Source organism: Coturnix japonica, chromosome Z, assembly GCF_001577835.2.
Source record: "Coturnix japonica isolate 7356 chromosome Z, Coturnix japonica 2.1, whole genome shotgun sequence".
Lineage (NCBI taxonomy): Eukaryota > Metazoa > Chordata > Aves > Galliformes > Phasianidae > Coturnix > Coturnix japonica.
The window spans coordinates 12,349,561-12,376,932 of NC_029547.1; the positions used below are offsets into that span (position 1 = coordinate 12,349,561).

Consider the following 27,372-nt stretch of genomic DNA (forward strand, 5'->3'; position numbering starts at 1 on the left):
TAATCTACAAATTCTTATCAACAAGAGAACACCAGAACAAAACACTACCTTGACCAGACTTCTTTTTTGAATTTATATTCCCTATAACGCTGAGCAGCTGATGAAAAATTCTTGCCAGGGATAGGCAGGCAACCATACGGATCTGCATCATTGACAGCTTTTTTAACTCAATTTCACTTATTTTGTATAGTCATATGAAGTATTACAGCAGCCACAATACCACTAACATGGTATTCTCCAAAGAAAATATTTGCAAAAAAAAAAAGCCTTGGATAAAGGATTTTCATGTTTATTTTGAGGTTTAAGTAGCTAGAAGATGTTTTCTGTTGTGTTGTAGGCAGGTGCTACTCCATTTGATCAATTTCACGCAAGGCTTTTATTTTTATGGATAAAGGCACCTCCACACACTCTTTCATGCCAACCTCATCATTTATAATAAAACTCCTTGAGATGACTGCAGTCAAACTCTCCTCATAAAAGCTTTCAGAAGTTTGCAAACAAATATCCCTTTTCCTGAAATGTATATAAGAAAGTAAACAATTATTACTGAAGTACTAAGGAGAAAAGCTTGCTGTACCACTTCATTGTTTACTGGCCTCTGCAAAACACAACCAATTTTCTCCACTCATTCCACTCCTGACATCTTATATGCAAATTAATGTGCAATTTAGTGTGGGAGTTGGCTAATGACAAGGACCATGTGCTATTCCATGTGGACATGCTAAAAGAACTTATCTCTGGGAGCATCACCAGTACAGTATATTTCAGTACAACTCAATTCTTACTACTGTACAATAGCTTTTACTGACATTTATTAGGACTCTGATATCTGATGCATAAATCACAACTCTGGTACCAGAACTTGATTCTGCCAGCTAGTTTACGGTCCCGTAACAGAACAGTATTCAGTAGTAGATGACTAGCTGTGTAATGTCAACAAGTAACTAGTGCACTAATAGATGACATTTTCTTTTTAGAAACTTACCAAATTTTATTCAGACTGTCTGAGATGTAAACCTTGGTCCATTCCATATTTTACACTACAAAATATACCTAACTTCTTACCCTGCTGCTGCCTTTTGTTTATTCTACCTTTTCTTTTTTTTTTTTTTTTAATGCTATGACTTGGATTTGTGCGCTGAAAAACCTCCACCAACCTACTACTTTGATATTCTAGCAACCCTCATCATTAACAGTAATAAACATACTGCAGCACAGTGAATACAAGAGATATGAAATAATAAACAAGATTGAAGGGAAGAAAGTTAATTTAGTCCTCAAGTGACGTAAAGTGGCCTACAGCTGATCCACTTCTCTTATGGAAAACAGTGAGTATGGTGCAGTTTTAAAAAATTTTCAGTTTCCAAGCTAAAACAAGCCACACAGATCATCACACGCATAAAAAAAAAATTCAGTACAGCATCAATGTATTATTTAACTATTTACATTTCCAGATAAGATTCAGTACTGAATCCTTCTGCAAAGTTACTTTTAACACCACCAACATACCGATTCGGCCACTTCAACGTTTCGCACAGCAGGGTCAGGGGCCACCTCTGGCCAGTCAGACAGCTCCAGGTAGCCAGTGGCTTGGCTGTTCAGTGTGTGAGATAAGGTACCAAGCTGGAAATGATCCCGATCTATTAAAAAAATGGGGGAGTGGAAAATATACAAACAACATGAGCTCTACCACAAAGAGCAATCTTAATCAGGGCTAAAGGTAATTGCTATTATATTACCTCAAATGTCATGGAATAAATATAAACTAGGAAGCTCTTCATAGGTCAAAAAACTGATTTCAGTCCATAGATTACAATAATCTCCCCCATAATGGTCAATAAAAAAGCTAATCAGTCAGTGTGTTTAGAGGTGTTGCTCTGAAATGTAGCTTCTCTAAAAATTACTTTACTGTGAATATTAAGAATGACAGCACAGTTAAACAATCCATATACATGTCTTGGCACAAACACATCCAGAATCTTAATAGTTTTTCTTCAAAATGGAGCTCCTTTTAGAGCTTTACAACATATATAAGTATGAACATTAAAATTGCAAATCATCGCAGTAACAGAGCATTTTTAATTCAGATAACCTAGTAACCTTATCATTTGAGCAGACAATGGTTCTTACTTATTAATAGATGAAAAATGCACTGATAAAGCTATCACTTTGAAGGAAAACAATAAAAAAGCTAATCTACAGAGATTCAATTTATTTCAGATTCATAATAGGTTTACAGTGCATTAACAGCCTTCTATTAAAGTCTAGATAAAAGACTAAAGACATTTTCCTAAATGGAAGAATATTTTTTCCTCAAAATACACACTTTCTGTTATTAAGCCAAGTTTTAAATCCTCACAAACAGTTTTGCCAGGGTTTGTCATCAGGCAAATGTAATGTGCGTGCAACATGTAAACCTTGTTTGTTGAAAAGCAAGTAAGCAGAGTGAGTATCCTTGCATATTAATGACTTGTGTTCGCTAAGTGACGCAATTTGTGAGCATATTTGAAATAGAATAGGCTGTCACATTCCTTTACACAATGAACATTTACCAAATGATTTTGGCAGGAATACCTTTAAAGGGAGACTCGAGCAATGGAGCAGGTTTCTGTGCCAGAAATATTTTTTTGGCATATTTGCTTAAAGCTCCACTCTTCTCATTCGGAACAATAAGCTGCCTAATAAATCTTGTACGGTCTCTGATGTCGTAGCTTTGATCATACTTGCCGAGATTTAATACATACTGGGTAAGCAATTTTGTCTGAGGAAAAAAACAGGACAAGAACAGAATACAAGTTATTTATGATTATTGATAACTCTGGATAAACATATTTAAAGAGGTAATAAAAATGAATGGTTATGTCAAACAAATGTTGTTCCACAGGGAATATGCATTTCTAAAGCTGCAAATGGAATTCTGAAGCCAAAGCACATGTCCTCTTCTGTATTGGGGAGGTGAATGCTGAGTACTGAGAAGCAGCCATGTGCTAGATTATTAAACTGCTGAAGTGGAAAGAAAGGCATCATTAAAAAAATAATCATATATGGCAAACCCGCTGAAGGATCTACGTGAGGATAATGAATGTGGAAATACAACTAAAAACATGGCACTCAAAACTTAATCGGAAAAATATGCAGGACATCAAAACATCAGAGGGTATTAGGGGGCTGGCAAACTGCTTCTGCTGAGGTGTGTTTTATGAAGAGATACAGTCCCTGGCATAAGCAGTGTCTGCACTCTGACTGCACTCAGTTACTTTATCCTGAATTATGACCCATTAAAGCAGACACATGAATCACTGAACTGGATTACTGCAAATTATTTGCAGTGCATTTAGCTGTTACTTTTTCATAAAAGCAAGCTGCTGATGCCCTCTAAAAACCAGGATAAAAGACTTCTTCCATTTTTTTCTTGAAGCTTAAAGCCTCCAGTAATATCGGTCATTTATTTATTTATGTTAGAGAACAACTTGTATTATCAAGCTTTTTACAGGATAATAGGATTTCCTAATTTGATGTCTGAGAATATTAACATGTATTAAATAATTTTAATAATACAGATAAATTTTAAACACACACACACGCATAGAAAGGCTCTCCCCATACCTCAGAAATACCATAGGGTAAGCATAGCAATAACAGTGAACAGAACTGCATTGATCAAATGCATCTGAAAGAATTATGCAACTTTGCTCATACAGAAGGAAACAGTGAAAAGAGCAAAAATAATTTACCATCACAACAAAGTTAATTTTTATTGTAACAACTAACAGTAGATGGATAACATAAGGTTAAGACATTGACAAGAGGTATTTATTTTCTTTATGCAAAGAAACTAGCTTGCATATATATCTTGTTTATCAGGCGACTGTTACAAGAGTAGCATTTTTAATTGATGAGGGGAGGAATATGCAAAAAAAGCATTAAATTTTGTAATGTACAGGCTGTAAGGAAAAAGTTCCTTTTGAGGATTCAAGTAAGAGTAGTCTACATACCTACAAAGACTTTTTGAGCACACTAATCAGTTCCTATAAGCAACATTCACCGTAACCAAACTTTTTTTAAATTTTAAACATATATGTAGGTTCCTCCAAAAGTAATGCCTCCTCTATTCCCATGGAAACTACAACAGCACTATGTGATGGAGCAAATTCTCTGCTACAAAACACTTTTTTTTAAAACAGAGTCCCCATCATTAGTTATGCATTTACAGCAGCAATGAACAATGTAACAACCTGCACCATTGCTGAAACACACCACCCACCTTACTATGCCCACATCCACTGCTTGGTCTCCATAAATGTTCAGGAGCTGGCAAAGAACAGCAATAGGTGCCATTATTTCCTCATGGAGGAATTCAATGACACACCTTTGCTCCATACACACTTCCATGTCATGTGCCATTTTGTTAGACTGCCACTCTGCTGCCAACTGTCATATGGCAAGAAAATGTAATGGACTATTGGTGGGAAAGTTTAACCTCTACTGTCATACCAGCAACATCTGCCTCTGACATTATGGGCCAACATAATAAAATAGGAGGCATTATTTTTGGAGCAGCACTCATACAATGTGATATTGAAAAATGACATTTTCTTTAATGGGATCATCTCCGTGATCCTGTCTTTCTTACTCTCCACTAAAGTGCCTCTTCCATATTTTTCTATACAAATGCATACGGTCAAATTCTCCATAGCTGCAAGAATTACCCTTGCAGGTATCATAAACAGCTTTAATGAAAACAGCAAAAGAACACCAAATTTTTCTTATGGCAGTGCAACCAAACAAGTCAGAGAAGCTTTTCTACATGGAGGAAGCTAATAGAAACAATTAATTTTAATTAAAAACAAAAAATAAACTAATGAACACTCCTCAGTTTTGCCAACAAAGGAATATCTGTAAGGAAAACTGTTTCAGCAAGCAAGTTAATCTTCTGAAATACGACAGAATCTGAACATATCTGCCTTCATACTTCAATAAAACAAAGCACTCTGACATAAATATTCTTTACATTTATTACCATATGTCCACCTCTTCTTATCTGTACATGCTTGTTATGTATAGACAAAATATCACTTATTTTATCTCTACACTGTTAGCAGAGACAACTATTGTTTGTACATTTTGGTTTGGCCAGTGTGAAGGTATAGAACAGATCATCCTTCAGTAATGCTTCTAGAACCTTCCAGTGGCAGTGCTTCTGTTTAAGAATCTAATGGATGCTCTAGACTAGCAGCTATGTTTGTCTGTTTGGCTCTCCCTGAAAAATATTTTAAAGCAAATATCACCAGTGGCTTAGCCTCTACAGTGGGAGAGAAACAGCAATCTGCCCATTATTTGCTGTCATTACCTCACTGTAACCTGACTTCTTTGATACATAAGATAAGGATGTTATGCTAAATCACATTCACAAATTATCCATTTACAATTACTTGGGCCTCTATCCAATGTGACACCTATCATGTTACACAACAGAAACACCTCTAAATACCTTTTATTCTTCCCGTTACATGCAAGGAACATCTCAAGCAATTAGATGCCGTGTTTTTCTGCATAACTTGTTTCCATCATATGAACGTCACTTATACAGCTGTATGCTACACTCACAAAGATTTTTACGCTCCTAATTGAATCTTATTATACATTTATCCAGATAGCACTGAACCTGGAGGTCTTAAATGATAAACAGCTGTTGTAAACTCATCACACAAATTAAAAAACAGAACTGGAAATACTTATAAAAAAACACTGAATTTTTAAAGTATTACTGCAAACGTGCTGCACTAGGTGTCATATGTCTAAGGAAATTAACAGCTAATCAAGTATGATATTCTAAGGATAGTGAAAATACAAAGTCAGATTCCCTCCAGAACTCGGTGCTTTTCTTGAGACAAGGCTGAACAAATAAATTTTACCAGTTTTTCTTTCTTCCTGTTTGTGTGTCTCTGCTACACAGTGGTGTCTACTACTGTGACACTACATTTCAATAAAGGGACATTGCATCTTTGAGATTACCTCAACTCCCCTGGGTTTGGAGAAAATTAATGAAGAATTAAAAAATATTATGTAGTGGAGTAGGATACAGGAGAAAATATGGACAAGGAGAGAGAGGGACAGAAAGACAACTGAGCAGCCAAGTGTACAGGCTTTGCCTGAGAGCTTAGAAATTAGGCTAAAGACTGGCTGGATGTTTTAGGAAATCACTCCATAAAGAAACATTTTAATGAGTTGAGGAGTGTCTTACGTACATAAAGGAGAAGTGCTGCTGGCTCCTAAGGGCAAAAACACCTATTCTAGTTTGGAAGTAGCTTTCAATCAATCCAAATCATCAACCTGTTCTCTTTGAATTTTTTACAAAAATATCTTGATGACTCAAAAAGAAAGCTTATTACTACACAAGTTAAAAGAGGAAAATACCCTTCCATGACACTCATCATTTTAACAGGCATCTCAAGAGACAGATTCATCCACTCTATAATCAGCATCATATTTGAATCAATTAGCATGCCTCATGTATAATATGTTTAAAAATGTATTAAGATCACATGAATTTGGAAAAAGAATATCACAGAAATCACCATTTCCTACAGATTTTTGGCCATTTGGAAGAATCAGTAAATACTACCAATGGCCCAGTAAGAGACAATTAAGATAATCAGACCAATCTTTTCTTAGCTCAGTCAGCACTTTCATTAAGAAGAGCACTGACAGGAAGAAGTCACCTTTTGTTACTCACCCATTTTAGACTATCTGAGCAAAGGACAAGCATTCATTCTTATTTGAATGCCAGGCGAGACAGTTCATCTCCCACATGCCCTACAGAATAAAGTCTCAGATGGATCAAGCCTGCAGCTAGATATAGCTATCAAGGAACATATCACAGTTGCAGAGGTGCAAGATCCTGTGCTGTCAAAGCTGCTGTAAAACAGAAAGGTCTAGGAGTCCAGTCTATATCTCTCAAAGAATATATTCATTATATATTCCAAAAATATTCCACAAACTTTTATAGTAAAATTAGAATTACAGTGAAAAATTAGTGTCAAGATGCTATATTCCAGACAGAGAGTGACAAGGTTCACAGTACTGTCATTGAGATGAATTAAACAGTAGGCCCCTCCCACTGGTGTAGATACCCAAGTTCCTCCTTCTGTATTATCTGACATTTTTAGGTTATCTTAAGCACCAGAGATAATCAAAACCCACTCTCTCACAAAGAAAAGCAAAATAAGAAACAGAGAAAAAAGAAAAAGCAGTTACTATCTTTAAGATGAGTACCAATGGAAAGACACTGAGGCCTCTTTCTGGCATCACCTTTTAAACATCCTGAACAAAAATGAGCAGCTTTTTGCTCATAGTGACAGCAGTCCCCAGAAAATTCTGCTTTTAGATCCAGAAAACAGCAAATCACAGACGGAAAATTTCCAATTTTATGTTAACTATGCAATCTATAAATACTTTCTATTTACCTGAATGAATAAAAATAAAAATAAAAAAATCCATAAATATTCTCAATCAAGAAAAGGACAAAAAGGAGAACAAAAAGAGTAATTTCATCAATACATTTGTATTTATGATACAGCCCACACTCAAGGGCTGTTGGTTAAGTTTAGGTTGAGTTCTAAAAACACTAATAACAATGTGAACTGGTTTCAGCTGTTTATTGAAAAGAAATCAACTGGACTATACAGATGGCAGAAAAAAACTACTGTGACTGTAAATATATTCTCTTGCGCATTTAAGCCTTACCTGCTTTGAGTTCGTTAAATAGAGTTTTGCTCCCAAATTTAAGATCTGCAACTTTACAAGGTCATCTTCATTTGTGAAGCTCTTGGCTGTCTTTCTCAGAACATCAGGTGCAATCTTTGGAACCCGTTCACAGTACTCCCCAATGAGCCACAAGATACTGGCTCTTGCTACTGGAACCTGAGAAAACATCACACACTATAAATTAACACATACACAAGGAAAACTTGCACTGTGTTCAGTAACAGGTTAAACAAAATACTGCCTAAACATAACTGTCATGAAAGAAATACAGACTCAAATTACAACTCAGTCAACACACTCACTGTGATAGACTGAGTATACATACATAGACATGCCGTTTCTGTCCCAGAATACACCAGCTTATGAGACAAACGGATCAGGAGTGTGAACAGAGACACACAGAAGTGAAGTGTCCATGATCACAGTACCAGCCAATGGCAATCAGGAAGAAAAGCTAAGTATTTCAGGTTCCGCTGGGAGTGTTTGCCATCATATTATGCTAAAGACCATGCTGAAACACAAAAATGCTTTTTGTGCCTATATTCATATAGAAATGGTTTTCAGTAAACAGAGCTTCCTCAGCTCCTATCCATCAACTTCAAAAGCATGGGAATTTAAAACTACTGTTATTTTTCCTCTATTAATTTAAATAAATTAAAATATTATGACAGCAAGATTCATATTTGTTGAAAACATGTCCAGTGAGAGCTCAGCACCAAATTCTGAAGAGAGAGGAGTTCAAAGTTGGTCTTTTCAATTTTGGAATAGAATCGGTCTTTTGAGTAAGCTTACACTGAAGCCAGTTTGAATTCTGCCTTAGGGGAACCAGAGAGAACAAGTTAGAGAAGTTCAACAGTGTGGTTCTTTAAGACACTAATTCTTACTGTATTAATGTTTTAATTACTTTTTCAGCACCTGTCCATAATTTATTTACATGCCAGAATTACAACGGGAACCAACTCTTAGTTATTCTACTCTGTATGCATTTAGATTTTGAAATTCTGCTTTTCAATTACATTCATAAGTTAACAAATGTAAGCAAATTACCAAGGTTCAGAAATACGGTCCACAGTCCCCAATAAATGGCTCAGTAAACTGTATTTAAGAAAAACTAATTACGTTCACAAGAAACTTTACTGATTAACCACCTTCTAGTATTCCAGAAAATTTGAGAACAGCTCTACATAAAATCAGTCCCAAATATCTGACTCTATCCTGCACACTGCTGCAAACACATAAGCCAACAAAAGTTCAAACACAGGACTGCTTCTGCTGAAAGAAGGAGCAATAAGATCACGGAAGGACATAACTAAGGAGTACAATAACAACAACAAAATATCCCTCAAGATAAACATCAGGTGTAAACTCTGAAAAGATGCTTGAGGCAGAGTTCATGTAAATGCAAAATAACGTATCAAGTGTACTATAACACACTTATGTGAGATACATAGATATACAATTGAGACATTTTTATCCATTGATTAAAAAATAAAAGGCCTTGGAACCTATGGTTTGGGAGACAGGAACAAGACACTGAACAACTGCTAAATACAAGAACTTCAAATGCAGTCAGAAAATGTTCACCTGCAGTACAGTAAGACTGATGTCATTACTGTACACTGATTTCAGAAGGGAAAGAGGTTATTTCTAATGTTCCAAAGGTTACACCACATTAAGACCTCACTCCCGATCTATTACTTTAAATTGGGCTAAAGAATAGTAATTGAGTGGTACATTAAATTTTCCAGTATTGGAGCAGTTCAAGTTGCCGGCTGTACAGACAGAATACCTCCAAATAAGAATATATGGGCAACTTCAGATTTCAGTTATGCTAGATTTATTTTTCTTAAATATTTCATTATAGACTTGTTACAAAGTTGGAATTCTACAAGAGAACACCAACTACCCCACTTTAGGCAGCAGCCCATCAGAAACATCTCTTTTCTTATTACTGCCTTTTCATAAAGGAAAAACAGCTCACGTAGCAGACTACTTTCAAAAACTATTTATTATGAAACATAAACACTGGAAATGTACTTTTCCAAGTCAAATCCAGGACTGCAATTTAAAAACACAATGAAATATTTAAATGTGCATGGTTTTATGCCTAAAGGTCTTTTTGTGGTTTGTTTTTTTTTCTATTAAACTTCTTTGTAAAATGTAAATCTTACAAACTAGTCTTAGAATATCAAACAAACAAACTAAACACAGCCAAAGGAAACCACATGGAATATCTTGTGAGACTGAGCATTTTAACCAGTCCACTATATAAATACACTATATATTAAACACAATTTTGTGCAATGAGAATCGATATCAATTAGAGACTTTTTGAATCGAACCCTAAGTGGAAACCATTTTAATGAAAAGTATATGTGGAACTGATGAACCCAACGTTTCCGTGTCACTGGATTCATTCAGGGTCAAAATCACACAATATTTTCAGACTTCTTTTTCCTTGCTTAAGACTGCCTGTCTTCAAACATGTAATATCAAGTGCACAATCCTGAAGCCATTGTTTCCAGAGTTCAAAACAGCAAACAAGAAATGAAGCCTAGACCTACATTGCCTTTTCCAGTATAGTACAAGTAGGGACCTTGAAGCAACGAAAAATGCTGGAAATAATACTTTCATTATTCAGCCCTGCTCTGTATTGTTCTCAAAAGCAAACAGGATGGCAAATCACTTTGCCTTATGTTTTATTCTATACGCCCTGAGCAAGTCGTTAAGTGCACTTCTGAAGCTGTAATACAAAAAAGCAGTTTCTACAGCCATTTTAACCCATTATCTGTCAGGAAGAAAACAAATAGATAGTTGTTTGGTTTTTTGTTGGTTTTTTTTTTGTTTTTTATTGGTTTTTTTGTTGTTTGTTTGTTTTTAAGTATATATATATATATATATATATATATATAAATATGCTGTTTAAAAAAAAACAAACAAACAACAAAAAGCACAACAACAACACAAGAAATCAGCCATGCCCATTCCCTTCAAAGTAAGATTCCAGGTACTTACAGCAATTAGAGTAAAACATCTACAAAGGTTTTACAGATCAGTCTAAACAGCACATTTCATAAAGTTCTTATTATAAATCAAGCACATTTCTTAAGAAAACTATTTTCATTAAACATAATGGTTATGTGATGGAGGAATATTTTATAATCATTTTAAAAAGTCCCTCAACAGCATCTTTGTAAATCTCAATTCTTTATGAGGCCGGAATTCATCTCCCTGAGTAAAAAAGGGACTAGAAAATATAAAATGCAGAAGAACAGTTACAACCATCAGATGTTCCCAAAGGCCCTGTCAGTGAAGACACTGTGCTCAACACATACGCAAGTTAGTAGCTAGAAGAAGCTAGAGTAAGAGAAGAGTAGCTAGAAAGCTGACAAAGTCTGCTGACAGTAAATTATTCAAGGTAACGTAAACTAAAACAGAGACTGAAGATTTGTGGATGAGTCATTAGTGGTACTTAAAATTGGGCAGGGTTTACACAGGCAGTGTTGGTACATTAATATAAGAACTTTAGAAAAAAAAACCTACAGAATACTAGTAAGAGTCCAAACTTTTTCTATTGAAGAGTATCTCTGGTTTACAAACTGCTCTATAGCTCTTTGGAAACACTAACTCAATGCTCAGTAGAAATAATAAGGCAGAAAACACTATGGAAGCAAGAAAAAAATATATAAACAATATATTCATGTCACTGTATTAAATTTCTTTATACTCTGATTACTGTGGGCAACTTCTGGTTATCCCACTTCAAAAACCATAGGAATCAGAAGAGAGAAAGAAAAAAAGAAAATGCTTGTCAAAAGATACAAAATACAAGGTTAAGAGGTTACTTAGACTAAAGTTTTTGGATTACTGAACATGACAACACAGACGGCAAACAGGCCTTTGCCTGGGCAGACCTGAGGTACAAGTCTAACGTAAAAGTGATATCATTAAAATAATAATTTAAAAAATAATAATAATAAAAAAAGAAAAATAAGCATTGTTTCTAATATATAAGAAACGTCCGGCTTCTGAAGATCTTCCACAAGAATGAGTACATTGTAGATTGGAGAACCTGAACAAAACATCGTTATGGAAAATTTTTAGGCAACTTGCCACTGAAAATGAAAGTGCTAGTAACAATAATGCAACAAATTCATGCACTCTAAGCAGCACCAAAGAATTCTTTGCTCACAGTCCCCTACCCAATAGCTACTTTCAAACTCACCTAAGACTATATATGATTACATCTCCTTTGTTGAAATAAAAGAGTCCTTTTGAGATGGCGGTATGCTTTTGCATAAGGAAGTAATGTCAACCTTTCAAATTTACTTCAAATTTAAATTTCAAACATTCAAATTTAAAAACACAATCATAAAAACTTTCCCAAGAGAAAAAGACAGAAAAAATGCTATTTAACTAACTAGGGAGCTGGTCAAACACAAACCACATGAAATTTAACAAAAGAAAGTGCTATATTCTACATCTGATATATGGCAACACTGAGTAGCTCATCCCTCCACTCAGGACGCGAGGCTGGAAAGCAATTCAGCTGAAATGGATTTGGGCATCTTGGTCAACAGCAAATGAACAGCAATGCGTCCCAGCAGCCAAAAGGGCCATCTGTACCCTGGGGTACACCAGGCCCAGCACTGCCAGTGGGCAAGGGGAGGGGTTATTCCATTCTGCTCTGTTCTGGTGCAGTTGAAGAATCACAGAATAGCTTTGGTTGGAAGCAGTCTCAAAGCTCACCCAGTCCCAAGCCCCTGCCATGGGCAGGGCTGTGAGCCACCAGCTCAGGCTGCTCAGTGCCCCATTCAACCCAATCTTGAACACCTCCAGGTATGGGGCACCTACAGCTTCTCTGGGCCAGGGCCTCACCGCCCAATGAATTAACAATTTCTTTCCAGTATCTAAGCTAAATCTCCCCCCTTTTAGTTTAAAGCCTGCACAGGGCAATGGTATGGCATCAAGACTACAAATTCAAGAAGCATCTGAACAATGCTCTGAGACATAGGGTCCTGTGCGGACCCTATGGGATATCCTTCAGGATATTCCACAATTCTACAAAAATAAACCTCTATTAAAAAAACACCTCTACAAAAGTGTGTGTACTTACATTTATGTCACAGAATCACAGAATTATCAAGGTGGGAAAAAACTTAGAAGATCATCTAGTCCAACCATTACCAATACTTCCCAGCTAAATCATATTCATCAACACAACATCCAAATGTTTCTTGAACACTCCCATGGTCGGTGACTCCACCACCTCCCTGGGCAGTGCATTATATTATATTATACTATACTATATTATATTAGTATATATTTCCTTCTCTCAACTAGATGTTAAGAAATCTTGCATTACATTTTTATGTTGTAAACAAAAACTGGAGCAGCCACATTGCAAATTCACATTTTAAAATGCACATGCAAATCTTTGAATTTCCACAGTGCTTTATTAAATAACGAAATTCAAAATCCAGGTCCTCGGTAGTTACCACACTACCTTTTTCTCAATAGGAATCTCTCTTCAGATTCAGATTTTGACTTTTGATTTACTTCTCTCACAACTCTGTTCTCCTAAGCCACCATCTCCTGTTATTCTACACAGCTTCATTACTGCAGATTGTTAGTATGTCACAGTAGTTCAAATACTGCATGTCTTCTGCTTTGTCCTTAATCAAAATTTGTTTTTTAAAAAAGCATTATTTAAAAAAAAATCTCTGTATTTAAAATATGAAATATTTACACCAAAGTATTAATTTTGTAAAATAAATATTAGCTAAAAAAAGATAAAATAAAATGTTAAATGAGGAACTTCTGAAACACCTTTTTTATCTTGTAAAATAAACACACGTTAGTCAGATTACAAAACCATTTGGACAAGAGCCAGAAAATGTGTACAATAAAATTACCCTCAATTTATGAGATTGTAATTATTAATAAATCATTGTTCATATATTATGAAAGCACAAGTGGTTGTTATGAAATAGGTAATACTTATTTGATATTAAATTGCACCAGTATCTCTACTTCTTTATTTTCTGTATATGAAAATAAACCACTAGAATTACATTATGTCTACTTAATTATGATGTTTGATCATCAGTCGTGAAGTGTTTGTTCTCTTGGCCAAATATTTATTTGTTTAGACTGCTCAGTAAGTATGGAAGGAGAAAACCACATGTCCTTCTTTCAAACTTTCCCAAATATGAAAAATAGACAATTAATTAAATCATTTAGAAATTATTTACTGTTCAATCATCGATAAACATGTAATTATATGAAATAGAACTGTCTTGTTTTTAGCATCTATAGAAAAATAATAATTGAGAGATCAAATTTTGATGCCCTTGGGACATGATGCAGTAGGTAGTTAATGATGTTCAGTCCTACATTGTAATTTAGAATAGAACAATGAATGTTTTATCAATAACTGGGACTGCAAGGAGTATCTGACTAGTAAATACCAATGTATCTTAACTTCAGTTTAGTCAAAGAATAGGTAATAGTAACACAGATGTTACTGCTAAGCTCCAGAGAATCTCGAACACAGAAAAGATAGGAGTGTGACTTAAATAAGCATTTCATTGCTTACTCAGCAGTGCATTTGGTGCCATGGAAAGGTTAGGGGATTTGGTAGTGTCCTGTCTTCATAATAGCTGGTATGGTGCTGTGTTTTGAATTTAGGATGAAAACAATATAGACAGCAATGGTAGAAGTAACCACAGAAGGATTAGAAATGTATGCTATGCCACCACGTGAGAATATCACGGGCCTTCACAAGCAAATCTTAGGGCAACATGGCAAAAACAAAATTTTAAACACCAGGGCCAAAAGGCATAGCTTTGAGTATGTATATCACATCCTCTACCATGCACTAGCATGTAGGAAAATCCTTTTGTTCAAGAAACTGGGTGTACTTGGTGAATAATGTGGAAATACAACATGGACCATAAGGGAATAGGGATAACACTGTGGTAGAACCAGTTCTTAGCTACAAGGAACTACTTCTCAATGCAGTCATCACTATTTGCTATGCATTTTCACCAGTAATGAACACGCATGCTGCGCACATAAAAATCTCCACCAGCAGTGGTTACTCACTGCTGTTTTGTTGCTATCGCACAGCAACGAAATGTAATGCAATACTGTCAGAAAGACACAACCTCTACTGTCCTTCCACCAATATTTTGGAGCATCCCTCATAAATAATGCCATATGTTATTGCTATTATAGTTGCTTTATGCCATATCAAAGTTATTACAGTTAGTCACTCAGATTAATGAGGAATGAATTTTGATGGAAACAACAAAGTGCATAACTGATGGAATGAAGAAGGTGCAGTTTTGACTGGAACCAGAGCTGGCTTCAGCATCCAACAGCTCAACACCACACACCATCTCTCCAGCCCTGGAGGTCTAATGTGACTGATGCAGCCAAAAGTTATGGGCTAGAAGAACCCAATGGACTTTTTAGAAGGATGGTCTGTAGACAAAGGGAATGACATTGGTCTGTATATAGCCAAGATTAGGAGGGTGATGATAACTAATTAAAAAGTCTGGGACCTAAGCATGATGTAAATGATATAAAATAAGGGGTGGATATTGTTCTGGTTTGAGCTGAGACAAAGTTAGTTTTCTTTATGTTAGCTGGTATGGTGCTGTGGTTTGGATTTGTACAGGAAATTTTGCTGTAACATACTAAAATCAGTATTTTACTTGTTGCTGAGCAGCACTTGTACCAAGAACCATTCTGCTTCTCACACCGCCCTGCTACAAAGGATGCTGCAGGAGGACACAACAGAACAGCAGTTGAACTGACTGCAGGGATACTAAATACCATATGATATCATGCTTAGTAGTAACACTGTGAGGAGTTGGCCAGAGAGAATGTCATTGCTCAGGGAATTATTGGGTATTGGTTAGCTGGTGGTGAGGAACAATACACTACAACATTTGTTTGCTTCATTTTTATTTTTCCCTTTGTTTCTTATTAAACTGTCCTTGTTTCAGCCCACACATTCTTGCACTTTTCAGTACTCTCTCCTATCACACCAGGGTGATGGAAGAAGAAGGGAAGAGTGTGAAGCTGTATGGTGCTTACCTGCCTGCCAGGTTAAACCACAACAGTGGGTATGGAAAAGGATTATTAGGCTGAGATCAGTGTTATCTTGCCCTTATTTTCACTTCAACTTACCCACTTGTGCTCTAGAAGCTAAACAGCTTTGATCTTGGTTTGAAGGTAACAGCAATTATCAGTATTTCAGTATTTTTTTTTCAAAGAAGCTTCTGAAGTTTCAAACAGATGCCATTTCCTCTTTCTTAAAAATTAGTAAAATAATACTTTGTAAAGTAAAAAATTCAAAATTATTTCTACTTCTGTTACATATCCATTCCCATCCATGGTCCAAATTCAAAAGGAATGGTCTGATTTTTATCAATCAACAAAGTAAATATCACTCTATCAGGCAGTACACACAAATACTCACTGTAATGTTATCCAAGAGTTTGGCCATATGCTTAATTATTTCACCATGGTGTGCTGGCTGGGTTTGCAGCAGCTTCTTAATGACAACAACACTTTCAGCAACAACAATTTCTGTTTAAGACAAAACAAATTATTATTTTTAAAAGTATTTATGAAGAAGAGAAAGTCATAAATAATGAATTGTAAAAGCTGCAATAGGCTTTCAAAATATGTTTTGCAGAACAGAATGCTTGGTAACAAAGATGTAAACCACTCCTCTAAGTAATATGAAGTTTGGCTTCTAGAATCAAGTTGTAACCAGCAAAAAGGTCAGAGCCATGTTCTAAACGTAAAAATATCACCCTCACACATAATTACTCTGAAATTACCTTTTAGTAAAGCTGTTTGTATTTTTTCTTTTGAAACTGACAAACAGAAAGAAAAATATGTTTGTCAAGATGAAATTATGAAAAAGCACTAAATAGAAGAAATCTCAATTTTTTAAGTATTATTATTTAGAAAGCAAACTTCTTGATGGAGGAGGGATTAACACAATGATAAATGAACACAAAGATAATGAAATAATTGTGCATTTTCTTATACCTAAAGTATCACAAAAAGTAAACCAAAATCTTAATGACTACATGTATCAGAAAAGCCGATCAAGAATAACAATGCAATAAGAGGAAACTGCAGGAGGGATCAGCAAGATTTTACAAGCCTCAGTAAAAATGTAAATCATAGTAAAAATATCAATATGTTAACTGATAGCTTTCTTTATTTTCTAAGCAATGCAGAAGTGGCTACACTGAATAGGAAAATCTCTTGGAGCTTAACAACTTCTTAAAAACCTAATATCTATTACGTGATAGTTTATTATTTGCTCTATATTATACATAGAAAACTATGAGCTAATTGCTATCATGGAAACATGGTGGGACAAATCACACAGCTGGAATACTATGACTGAGGGCTACAAGCTTTTCAGAATTGGAAAGGCAGGGCAGGAGGGGTTAGGGAGCTGCCTTCCTATGTTAAGTGGATTGACTGTAAAGCGCTGCCTCTAAAAACAGCCTCAGTAAGGTTGAGACCTTATGGGTTAAAATTAGGGACCACACCAATACAGAACATCAGGTGGTCTGAGTCTACCACAGGCCGCCTGCACTTGCAGGCTCTCATCCTGATGGGTGGTTTCAACCAGCTGTATATCTGCTAGGAAAGCAACATGGTGCGTTGCATGCAATCCAGGAGATGCAGGAGCCTGTTGCAGATAACTTTCTGCCAAACCTCTGGTTGTTTCAGGAATTAGGGGATGGAATCCTGTGAGAAACTGTCCTTGGGGACAAAGGAACAGAATAGATCTGTCAGCTCTTTAAGTACACTTCTGTGGGAGCACAAGAGCTCTCCATCCCTCAGAATAAGAAATCAAACAGAAGAGGCAGGAAATGGACATGGCTGAGAAAGGACCAGGTGGCTAAACTGAGGGAAAAGAAGGAAAGGTGCAAGTGGTGGAAGCAGGGATGTGGGCCTGGGAAGAATACATAGAGACCAGTTGGACAGGCAGAAATGAGCTCAGGAAAGCTAAGGTGCACATAGAACTGAATGTGAGGAGGAATAAGAAAATTAATATGAAGGGATTCTACAGGTACAATGGGCAGAAGAGAAGTTCAAGGACAGCACAGCTCCTCTGATAAATGAGAAGGGAGAAATGGCTACAATGGACATGGAGAAGGCTGAGGTACTCAACAAGTTCTTTGCCTCAGTCTTCATCTATAGCAAAAGAATTTGCTATCTGCCAGGTTCAAAAGATCTTTCAAAACCTGCATAAGTATTTTTGAGATTATTACTTAGAATCAGTCAAGAAGAGTAATGTTGTTGGAACATATCCTTGTATGCATGCAGATACATGTATGAACATATGCGCTACACTTACGTAGAATGTGTACAGAAATATATGACAAGTTATTTCGAAGAAACTCTTATGGTGAGAAGTTATAATAATAATTAAAAAAATATTATTCTTATCTAAGTTCCTTATCTGCAAAAAGAAAGGAAAACAAAACAACAAAGCAAAAAGGTGGGACATAATGTCCAGAGCAACAGGAAATTAAAGTTACATAGATTAAAAGTATCAAGCAGTACAATGGGGCCCCTTAGAAATTTCTAAACCAAGGTGAAGTAGGAGAGAAGGAGGGCTTGTAGTGTATAAATCAAACAAGAAAAAGCTCTGAATGCATCACTGAGTCACACTGGTAGGACTATACCAAAGCACTGTACCTAATACAGGCCTTTTTAAGATTACCAGGAAAAATATGTCCAGTAAATATGAAGAGGAATTAATGCTGCTTGTAAAAGCTCAGAGCAGGTCACACCCCTGTTCTGAGTACAATTCTGATTAATCTACAGCATCCCCAAAATCATGCTTCTCCTCCTTCCTAACGTTATTATATTTGATTACGTCTGTGCCAACACTATTTCTGATATTTAGCAATAGCCATGTCGACTTCACATTTCACAATAATCTTCTGATTCTCTTATTGACCTTCCTCTGTGTAATATTCCTTGGTAACTAGTAAGAATATACAATATCATCAGGTATTGATTTACAGTGCTACTATATCTCCTATTCGACTTTACCTGATTCTTGCTGTATTCCTTAGTGGCTTGCAACTACATGTTACTATAAAAAAAATAGCACAAGGCTAAATAATAAAATCAAGCGAAATTTAGGACTGCTTATACTAAAACTATTTAATATATTTTTCTAGCTAAGTATTGATGCACTAAAAAGCCATTCCAAGCTTTCAGCACCCTCTACAGGCTAACTGCTTTGATGCAACTAGACACATAACAGCAAAATTTCTAATATCATCAGACAATCACAACAGTACAGGCTAGTAATTAACAGTATTTTGAGAAAAAAAAAAAAAACAAGCAACAGAGAATTAATTTCACTAACAAAAAGTAAAACAAATATTCACTGATTATGAGGGCATTTTAAAGTATTTCACACAAGAAACACCAAAGTTGCTATTTTTTTCCAGCTATTTGAGTTAAATTTTATACAAGTTTCCACACATGTTATTACAATGTCTACTCTGAGTGATTCCCGTTAAGAAAAGGTTTCAAGCCATCCACCACTCAGACAGAACATTTAACTTACCATCCCTGCTGGACAGCAGACAAACGAGGCCGTTAAGACATGTGTCAGTCACTTCAGTGATGTTTGTTGCACATCTGCCTATTGCCTGAATTGTAGCTGCAGCAAACTGTTTATCTTGGCTTTTCACGTAAGTCTAAGGAAATAGGGTTTTCATTAGTTTATACACAAGTTATATCAACAGGAAACTTATGATATTATCCTTATGAGACAAATATACTATATAATAAATTCAATCTAGAAAGCTACTTTGCACAGGAGGCTTTATTCGTTCATTTGTTCACCACCACTTCCAGAAGACATTTTCTTGTGTGCTTTGGCCACTCATGGTCATGGGAACCTCTGATTTCAAGGAAGCTCGGGGCCAGGGGCAATTAGCCAAAAACAGCAATTAGTTTGCTTGCAAGGTTAGAAGAGTTGATGAGCTTTCTCTTCAGAGAAGTTTCAGTTCATTTAATCAGAAGCGTCTGTGAAACTATGAATAACCTACCTGCCCACGAATCAGTACATTTCAGAAATAACCAGACAGAGAACTGAAGCAATTAAACTAGATGTCATATTGCAAAAAGAAAGAAGAGCACACACTTTCACTTGCATCACACACATTTCACATGCAGAACACCTTGCTGATACATACACGTATATTGGAGGTAATACTATTTTATCAGGCGACTTACAGAAACAAGACTTTTTGACAAAACAATTAATGCAAATGACCAAATATTACTAAAATTAAGGCTCTATTTTCTAGTGATTTGAGAAATCCTTGAGTGGTTGAGCTCTTCTTGACTTTCTTATTTTGTTTGTTTGTTTGTTTTTTAACTTTAACATGAAAATATTAAGACTAAGACTCAAAGCATCCAATAATTGCAATTGGCCAACAGGAGACATTTATTTTCCAAAGAACACTTTTGCACAAACCTGAAATTCTCGAAGCAGAGTTGATATGTTGGCTTCGTTTGCTAAATTTGTCATGATTTCGAGCTAAGAGAAAAGAATATACATTAAAACGTAAAAAATTATATAAGCATAAACACATGCATACAATACTTTTTCTGCACATAAATAAAATATAATACTATTAAACACACAACTTAGAACTAAATAGAGTATACCACTTTTCAGTATAAACCAACAGCAGCATTGCACTCAGGAGGAACATTCTCCTTTCAAGTGCATGCAAGGTTTTCAAAGCAGGAGTCTTGGGTTCAGTGATGTATTTTCTAACTCTAGCTTTACAGTGTTGCATAGCATATTGAACAGATCTGAAGTACTTCTGGCAGTACCATTTCTTATCTTTTGCCACAGGATTTAGCTTATAAGAACAATGTAATGCTGTAAGAAGAAATAATGAAAAGCACAATTGCAGTTAGAAAGAAATAAATGCAGTGTCCATTATTTTCAGATGAACTGTTGTAAAAGACTTTTAACTTTAGAAACAAACAGCTAACATCCATAAGAATATTTAGATCTCAATTAACATTATCAGCATTAGCCCCTGCTCCTGGTGAACAAGAGGATGATCCACAATACCTGACACATATCATTAAAATACTATACTCCCACTATGTTCTAACTTCAAAGGCAGAATTCCAATAACATTTGAATGAAGTGAACTGAAGAAAAAGAAAGGGGAAACCATATCTCAAAAACCTGTTGGTATTTTTTGAGTTGGATGCCAAAGGTTAAGGGTATATACTTGATATAATCCTACATTTCAAAGGCCATTTGGTGAGACCTCTCACCACAAATCCACATGAAAGTGTATAAATAGTTGATTGAAAGACAGGAACAGACTGAAAATTATTATTTTTACAGAACAGGAAGGCTATCAGTGGAATCCTGAAATTTACTCAGTTGACTTTTGCTTTTCAGCATAGTGGTAAGAAGACAGGAATCATCAGTTTACTGCTGACATTACAGCAGAAATTTTTTTGACAAAAAAAAAAAATGTAGGCAAAGGTTGATAAGAAAAGCTGCACTGAAAACTTAAAATATTAAATGACTAGTTCATAAAATGGGAAATTCAACACATGAATGCACAGTGATGTTGAAAAACTGAGAGAAAACTTTGCAGAGAATGACAGACTGTGAGCCAATTACTAAAAGTTATAACAGGATTTGTGGTTAGAAGAGATAATTCCTTGAAAACATCAGCTTAATGCTCAGTAGTGATCAGAAAAGCAAACTCAATGTTCGTAAAGTAACAATGAAGTAATCAAAGCAATGCAGATGAATTCCTGGTCTCTATATATCTTAAGTACTGCCAAGACGCCACCTTGCAGCACTGGGGCCCGGAGTTCGAATCCCCCCTGTGGCGCAAGTGGTAGAAGTGCCGCTCTGCTACACAGAGGCTCGAATCCCGGGGGCTGGACTCGATGATCTCTAAGGTCCCTTCCAACCCGCACAAAACTATGCAACTATGAAACTATGAAAAGTAATAATTTCTTTTTCTTTAAAGAATGATTTTTTTCAACTATGCAACAGTGCAATCTGACATAGAAATTTTAGCTAGCAATACGGAACTGAGATGGAGAGAAAGAAAAGAGCAACATTTCTTTTTCTCCAGCTTTTTCTACTGCATTATCCATTAAAAAAAAAACACAAAAAACTAGATGTCAATAAAACATCTCTTTGTGAAATCTGTGCCTAAACAGAAATGCCAGTGGCAAACTAAAAGAAAACATGAGGCACATAGCAGTAGAAAATGCTTAACCAGTGTTTTGTCAAGGACTTAAAATCTATTAAAGACCAAGAACACAGACAACAAGATTAAAACAGCCTAACATATGCACTAAGATGTGGCACTGAGAAAAGCCTAAAATACACAGGTCACACCAAAAGTAATGCCTCCTATTTATTTCCATGGATACTACAGCAGATGCAAGGAGTACAGTACCAACTTTAGATAGAGCAAATTCTCAGCTACAATACGCTGTTTTTCAACAGAGTCATTACTATTAGCTATGCATTTTCACCACTGATGAAAAAGAGCCTGCATGACGTGCGCGCAACAATTTGCACTAGCAGAGGTGACCCACCATTGCTGCCACCACCCACAGCCCCCCTGCCCTGACACCCACTGTTTGGTCTCCACACATATTAAGCAAGTGTTGAGGAATGTCAAATATGACAGATCTCCTACAAAGAGTCCAGAGGAGGACAACAAAGATGATTAGGAGCCTGGAGGATCTCCCATATGAAGAAGGGGCAACAGGCAGAAACTGCTATACAGGAAGTTCCATACAAATGTGAGGAAGAACTTTATTGTGAGAATGATGGAGAACTGAAACAGGCTGCCCAGAGAGGTTGTGGAGTCTCCCTCTCTGGAGATACTCAAGACCTATCTAGATGCCTAGCTTCACAACTTACTGTAGGGAATGTGCTTTTAGCAGGGGGATTGGACTCGATGGTCTCTCTAGAGTTCCCTTCCAACCCCCACCATTCGGTAATTCTGTGATTCAGTAGATGCCATTATTTCTGCATGGAGGAATTCAAAGACAAATCTTTGCTTCATATGTGCTTTCATACCAGACACCATTTTGTCAGACTGTCCCTCTGCTGCCATCTGTCTCACAGCAATATAATGCAATGGAATACTGCTCAGAACTACAGCCATAATCAGTGGCATCTGACTCTGATGTTGTGTGTAAACAACACTGAATAGGAGGCATTACTTTCAGAGCAACCCTCATACTTATGTTAAAAGCTGACCTCAAAGGGAACTTGGTACTTGGACACCGTCCCATATTTGACTTCAATTTCTTTTGGTAAAAAAGATTTAAACTCTTTTTAACCAAATAGCATCAATAACAGTGTGATTTCACTTCTCTTTATATGAGATTTTTCCTATTAGGAAAACAATCAAAGTCTAAATATTTTAATGACTACATACATTAAAAAAAAAAAAAAAAAAAGCAATGCTCTTTACTAAATTGTACCAAAAAGATACGCTGGAAAACATAGTCCTCATGCTGCCTTTAGTCTGGTAACAAAAGAATTTTCAGATCGCCTGACAAGCCTGAGGGACATTTATGGACTTAAATAAAAGCAACTGTATACTTAGTGAAAAAAATAAATAGTACAGAATGATGTCTGTCATAGCAGCACATGAAAATTTCACTTTTCTGTTCCAAACAATGATCTGTCCAGTAATACAGAGGAGATTTTTATTTTAACTCACCTTCAGAGTTTTAATCATTGTTGGATCCGTTGATCTAACATAGAAACTCTTCAGATAAGGTTCAAACATGCCCTGGAAAATATAATGTATGTAAGTAGTTTGCCTGAGTTCAACATAATGTACTTTCAAAAATTCTAAATATGGTTTACCTTTCTCTGAATTGACATAGTGGCAATATTTTGCAGAACAATATACTGCACTTCCCTAGAATTGAACAGAGAAACAGATATTATCCTGTAGAATTATATATTACTTGACACAAACATACAAAGAAAAAGTAGTTGGAAACTGTCAACTATTATGAGATGATTATTTGTTTCACATTCTGGCATCTCCAAACATTGTTCATGAAACCTACACATTTTGTTCACTATGAGCTGAGAACTGAAAAGATACAGACTACTATCTATAGTGTACAAATTATTGCACTAGTTACAATGTCAGCTAATGCCTGAACAACCAGTAAGAATTAGGTTACCATTTCTTTGTCTTGAAAAATTTCCTGTTAATTCTCAAAAAGGTCCTAGCTTGCCAGTCACGTGGAATACATGTTAAGAGACTCACGTACCAAAAAACAACGCCCTACACTACAAACTTTTGACAACATGTAGACCACATAATTATGTGACATGCTAAACAAAAAGACAAAATGTTCTAGGAGGACATTCTGATCAATATGTTCATTCACAACCTTCAGTAGGAGCAAGCAAAAAGAAATGTGGATCATTGTCTGAAGATTTTAAACTACAATTTCCCTTCCAATCACTTAAAGACCAAGTAAAAATTGACATGCATATTTTTTAAACTAGTGCTGAAATTCTCTTGTGATGCAAATAACAACCTAATAAAGAAAACAGCCAATATCTCCTCTTATTCAAAACTGTGTCATAGCCCTGCAGTAGTTACAATTGTTGCTTATAAATACAGGTAATAATGCAGAAGTATACAATATCTTCTAAACTTCATGTAATTCTTATGAAGTACTTGGAAACAGTCGGCTTCATGTGATGAACTATGACTGGAAATCACTATGAAATGTTCTTCCAGGTATTTATATACCCTTCATAGAATGACAGAATGGCCTGGGTTGAAAAGGACCACAATGATCATCTAGTTTCAATCCCCCTGCTATGTGCAGGGTCACCAACCACCAGACCAGGCTGCCCAGAGCCACATCCAGTCTGGCCTTGAATGCCTCCAGGGATGGGGCATCCACAACCTCCTTGGGCAACCTGTTCCAGTGTGTCACCACCCTCTGGGTGAAAAACTTCCTCCTAATATCTAACCTAAACCTCCCCTGTCTCAGTTAAAAACCATACCCCTTGTCACTATAAAACCATATAAGCAGTCATTCCCTCTCCTGTTTATACACTCCCTTCTGCCCTTGTTAGATTATAACTATATTTGGCATTAATTACTATTATCATATTTGGCATTAATTTAAAGGCCACTGGCTAAGGACAATCAACAAAAGCTTATTTCAAGGTTGCTCTAATAGCAAAACTGTTTCACTCAGACTGGTGACAGAGAATGGCCAAGTCATTCAATATGAATATCAGAACACTAAGGCCATTTTAGGTGCTATATATAGAAAGCAGTGACTTCTCATTTGAGGAAATCTGAGTATAAATGAAAAGTAAACAACATGCAAACAGAGATGGAGGTGATTGTTCCACTCTATGCAGCTCTTGTAAGGCTCCATCTGGAGCACTGCATCCTGATCTGGGGCCCTCAGCACCTGGAGGATGTGTAGCTCTCAGAACAGGTCCAGAGGCAAGCCACTAAGACGATCAGAGGGGTGGAGCACCTCTCCTTTGAATAAAGGTTCAGCCTGTTCAGCTTAGAGAAGACTCCAGGGAGACCTCATTGTGGCCTTCCAGTATTTGAAAGGAGTGTATAGACAGGAGGGGGAACGGCTGTTTATGAGGTACATGGAACATGTAAAGATGGTACACAGAAGACGGTGAAGTTGAAATTCTAGTTATACTGAATGAAATATAAACCTGTTCTTTAAAAGCTGTCCAAGGTTTAAGGAAACACAGAAGATTCAAAAGTACTAGACAGTAATTTAAGAAGTGTCTCTCAGTTTCTCTGTCAACAAGACAAAACTACAACACAATTATAGTTACATTAACTTCCAGAAATTGGGAAAAACAAACAAACAAAAAAAAAAATGGAAAAAGTTAGTAGTATCTTTCTTTGAATGTTCATTAGGCAGCCATGATTCTTCTCAGAAAGACACAATTAAGAATGAAATGCTTATGATAATGAATGATTACTGGAAGCGATACTGAAAATGATAAGGTTACATATAAAGATTCTCACTCACAAAAAAATTAACATTTTACATGACAATCTGAAAATAAAATACTAGTAGCAAAGGAGTTATGTATTTACACATAAAGCTATGACTAAACAGGTATGTACTAAAAACATACGTACCTAAAGCTCTCATAAAAAAGTACAGATAGCAATTTGACTGGACCTACCTGTTACTACGGAGTAAACGCACTAATGACTTAGAAATAATGCCAGCTTCGGATTTTGGTGCCAAATGCCAGTAAAGCTGTGCAACTGCCATTACCACCTAAAAAGAAGAATGTTCAAAACAACATATTAACTCAAAAACTTTTGACTCATACATACACATTACATTTGCTTCACACCTGCAGACCTACCAGGCATGCAAAGCGCATACCTACATTCAAATCAGCAAAGCAGACAGAGGGAGAAACATGGGGAGAAAGGTAATTTTTTTTCTAACAGTCAAAGCTATTAAGTACCTGTTATTCCTCCGAGTACTTATTAGATAGTATAATATTCAGAACAGAGAAAGACAGACAAACAGTAAGAAATGTAACTAAGTAATTCAGATGTAATGATACTGATGTCATTGTTAATAACCCTGTAATGCTAACATTAGATCTACTAACTAAAGAGGAAATACTGTGGGTTTGTTTTGATTCAGTTTTCAAAAAAACTTTTACAATTCTTGTGCTCTTATTTTTTTTAAATACTGGTTTAAGATTACTTGTTCTTTAGCTTCTACCAAAAAACTTCCATTTCATTATCATGTAATTTATTAAATGGTAGCTGCATTTACTACTGCTTAATAAAACCCAGTTGAAAGTAAGAATTATAGCAGCAGACCAAGTAGCAAAAAGTGGAAGACTGACATATAACCAACTTAAAAGTGCTAATATATGATTTTAAAGTTTTCTCCTAATACTGTACACCAATTAAATAATTCATGAGAGAACCCTCCCTACAATACTGTCAAGGTAAATTTTCTTAATCTAAACTAAACAAATAATAGAAAGAAGAGTCAAAATAAAAACTGTTATGACAGTTGACTTGGTATCTTAAATCTTAGCATCTATTAGAGAAAAAATATTATTAACAAACAGCAAAAATCTGAAAAGAGAAACTAAGTGAAACATTTCTAGCAGAATGCTACAGTGCTACTTTATTACTGAGGAAAATCTAAGGTCAAAGAGAAAGCAATTCATTTAATTGCTGTTAAATTCTGAGAACATTTAAAAAAATGGTGTAATAGCAGCAATTCAAAGAATCAAGATTTCGTTTGATAAATTGCATTTAAACACCTCAATTAACTTTAATATAGTAAACTTCAAGATCACAAATCTTAGAATCAATACCGTACTTAACAAATATGAAGAAAGTGATTTATGGACTATGGAAGATAAGCAGCTTTTATGAAGTGTGCAAGAGAAGAAACTGAGACAATTCTCAATTCAATTCAATGACAAAAGTATCTAATACAGTTCCACTT

At 35.8% G+C, this 27,372-nt stretch overlaps 1 protein-coding gene across 4 annotated transcripts in view; it reads right to left on the reverse strand.

Annotated features, from left to right (window-relative positions):
* Positions 1-27,372, reverse strand: part of AP3B1 (adaptor related protein complex 3 subunit beta 1) — a 136,683-nt gene that overhangs the window by 59,279 nt on the left and 50,032 nt on the right. For all 4 annotated transcript variants that reach the window (XR_004305544.1, XM_015848602.2, XM_015848603.1 and 1 more), the window contains 9 exons: positions 26,069-26,166; positions 23,729-23,783; positions 23,580-23,651; positions 20,318-20,380; positions 19,400-19,532; positions 16,259-16,368; positions 7,747-7,923; positions 2,575-2,761; positions 1,510-1,640 (listed from right to left, as the gene is read on the reverse strand). Coding sequence is in view for 3 of the 4 variants with exons in the window: in XM_015848602.2 (XP_015704088.1) it covers positions 1,510-1,640; positions 2,575-2,761; positions 7,747-7,923; positions 16,259-16,368; positions 19,400-19,532; positions 20,318-20,380; positions 23,580-23,651; positions 23,729-23,783; positions 26,069-26,166 (1,026 nt within the window). In the remaining variant the exon portion in view is untranslated. The remainder of the gene's footprint in view (positions 1-1,509; positions 1,641-2,574; positions 2,762-7,746; positions 7,924-16,258; positions 16,369-19,399; positions 19,533-20,317; positions 20,381-23,579; positions 23,652-23,728; positions 23,784-26,068; positions 26,167-27,372) is intronic.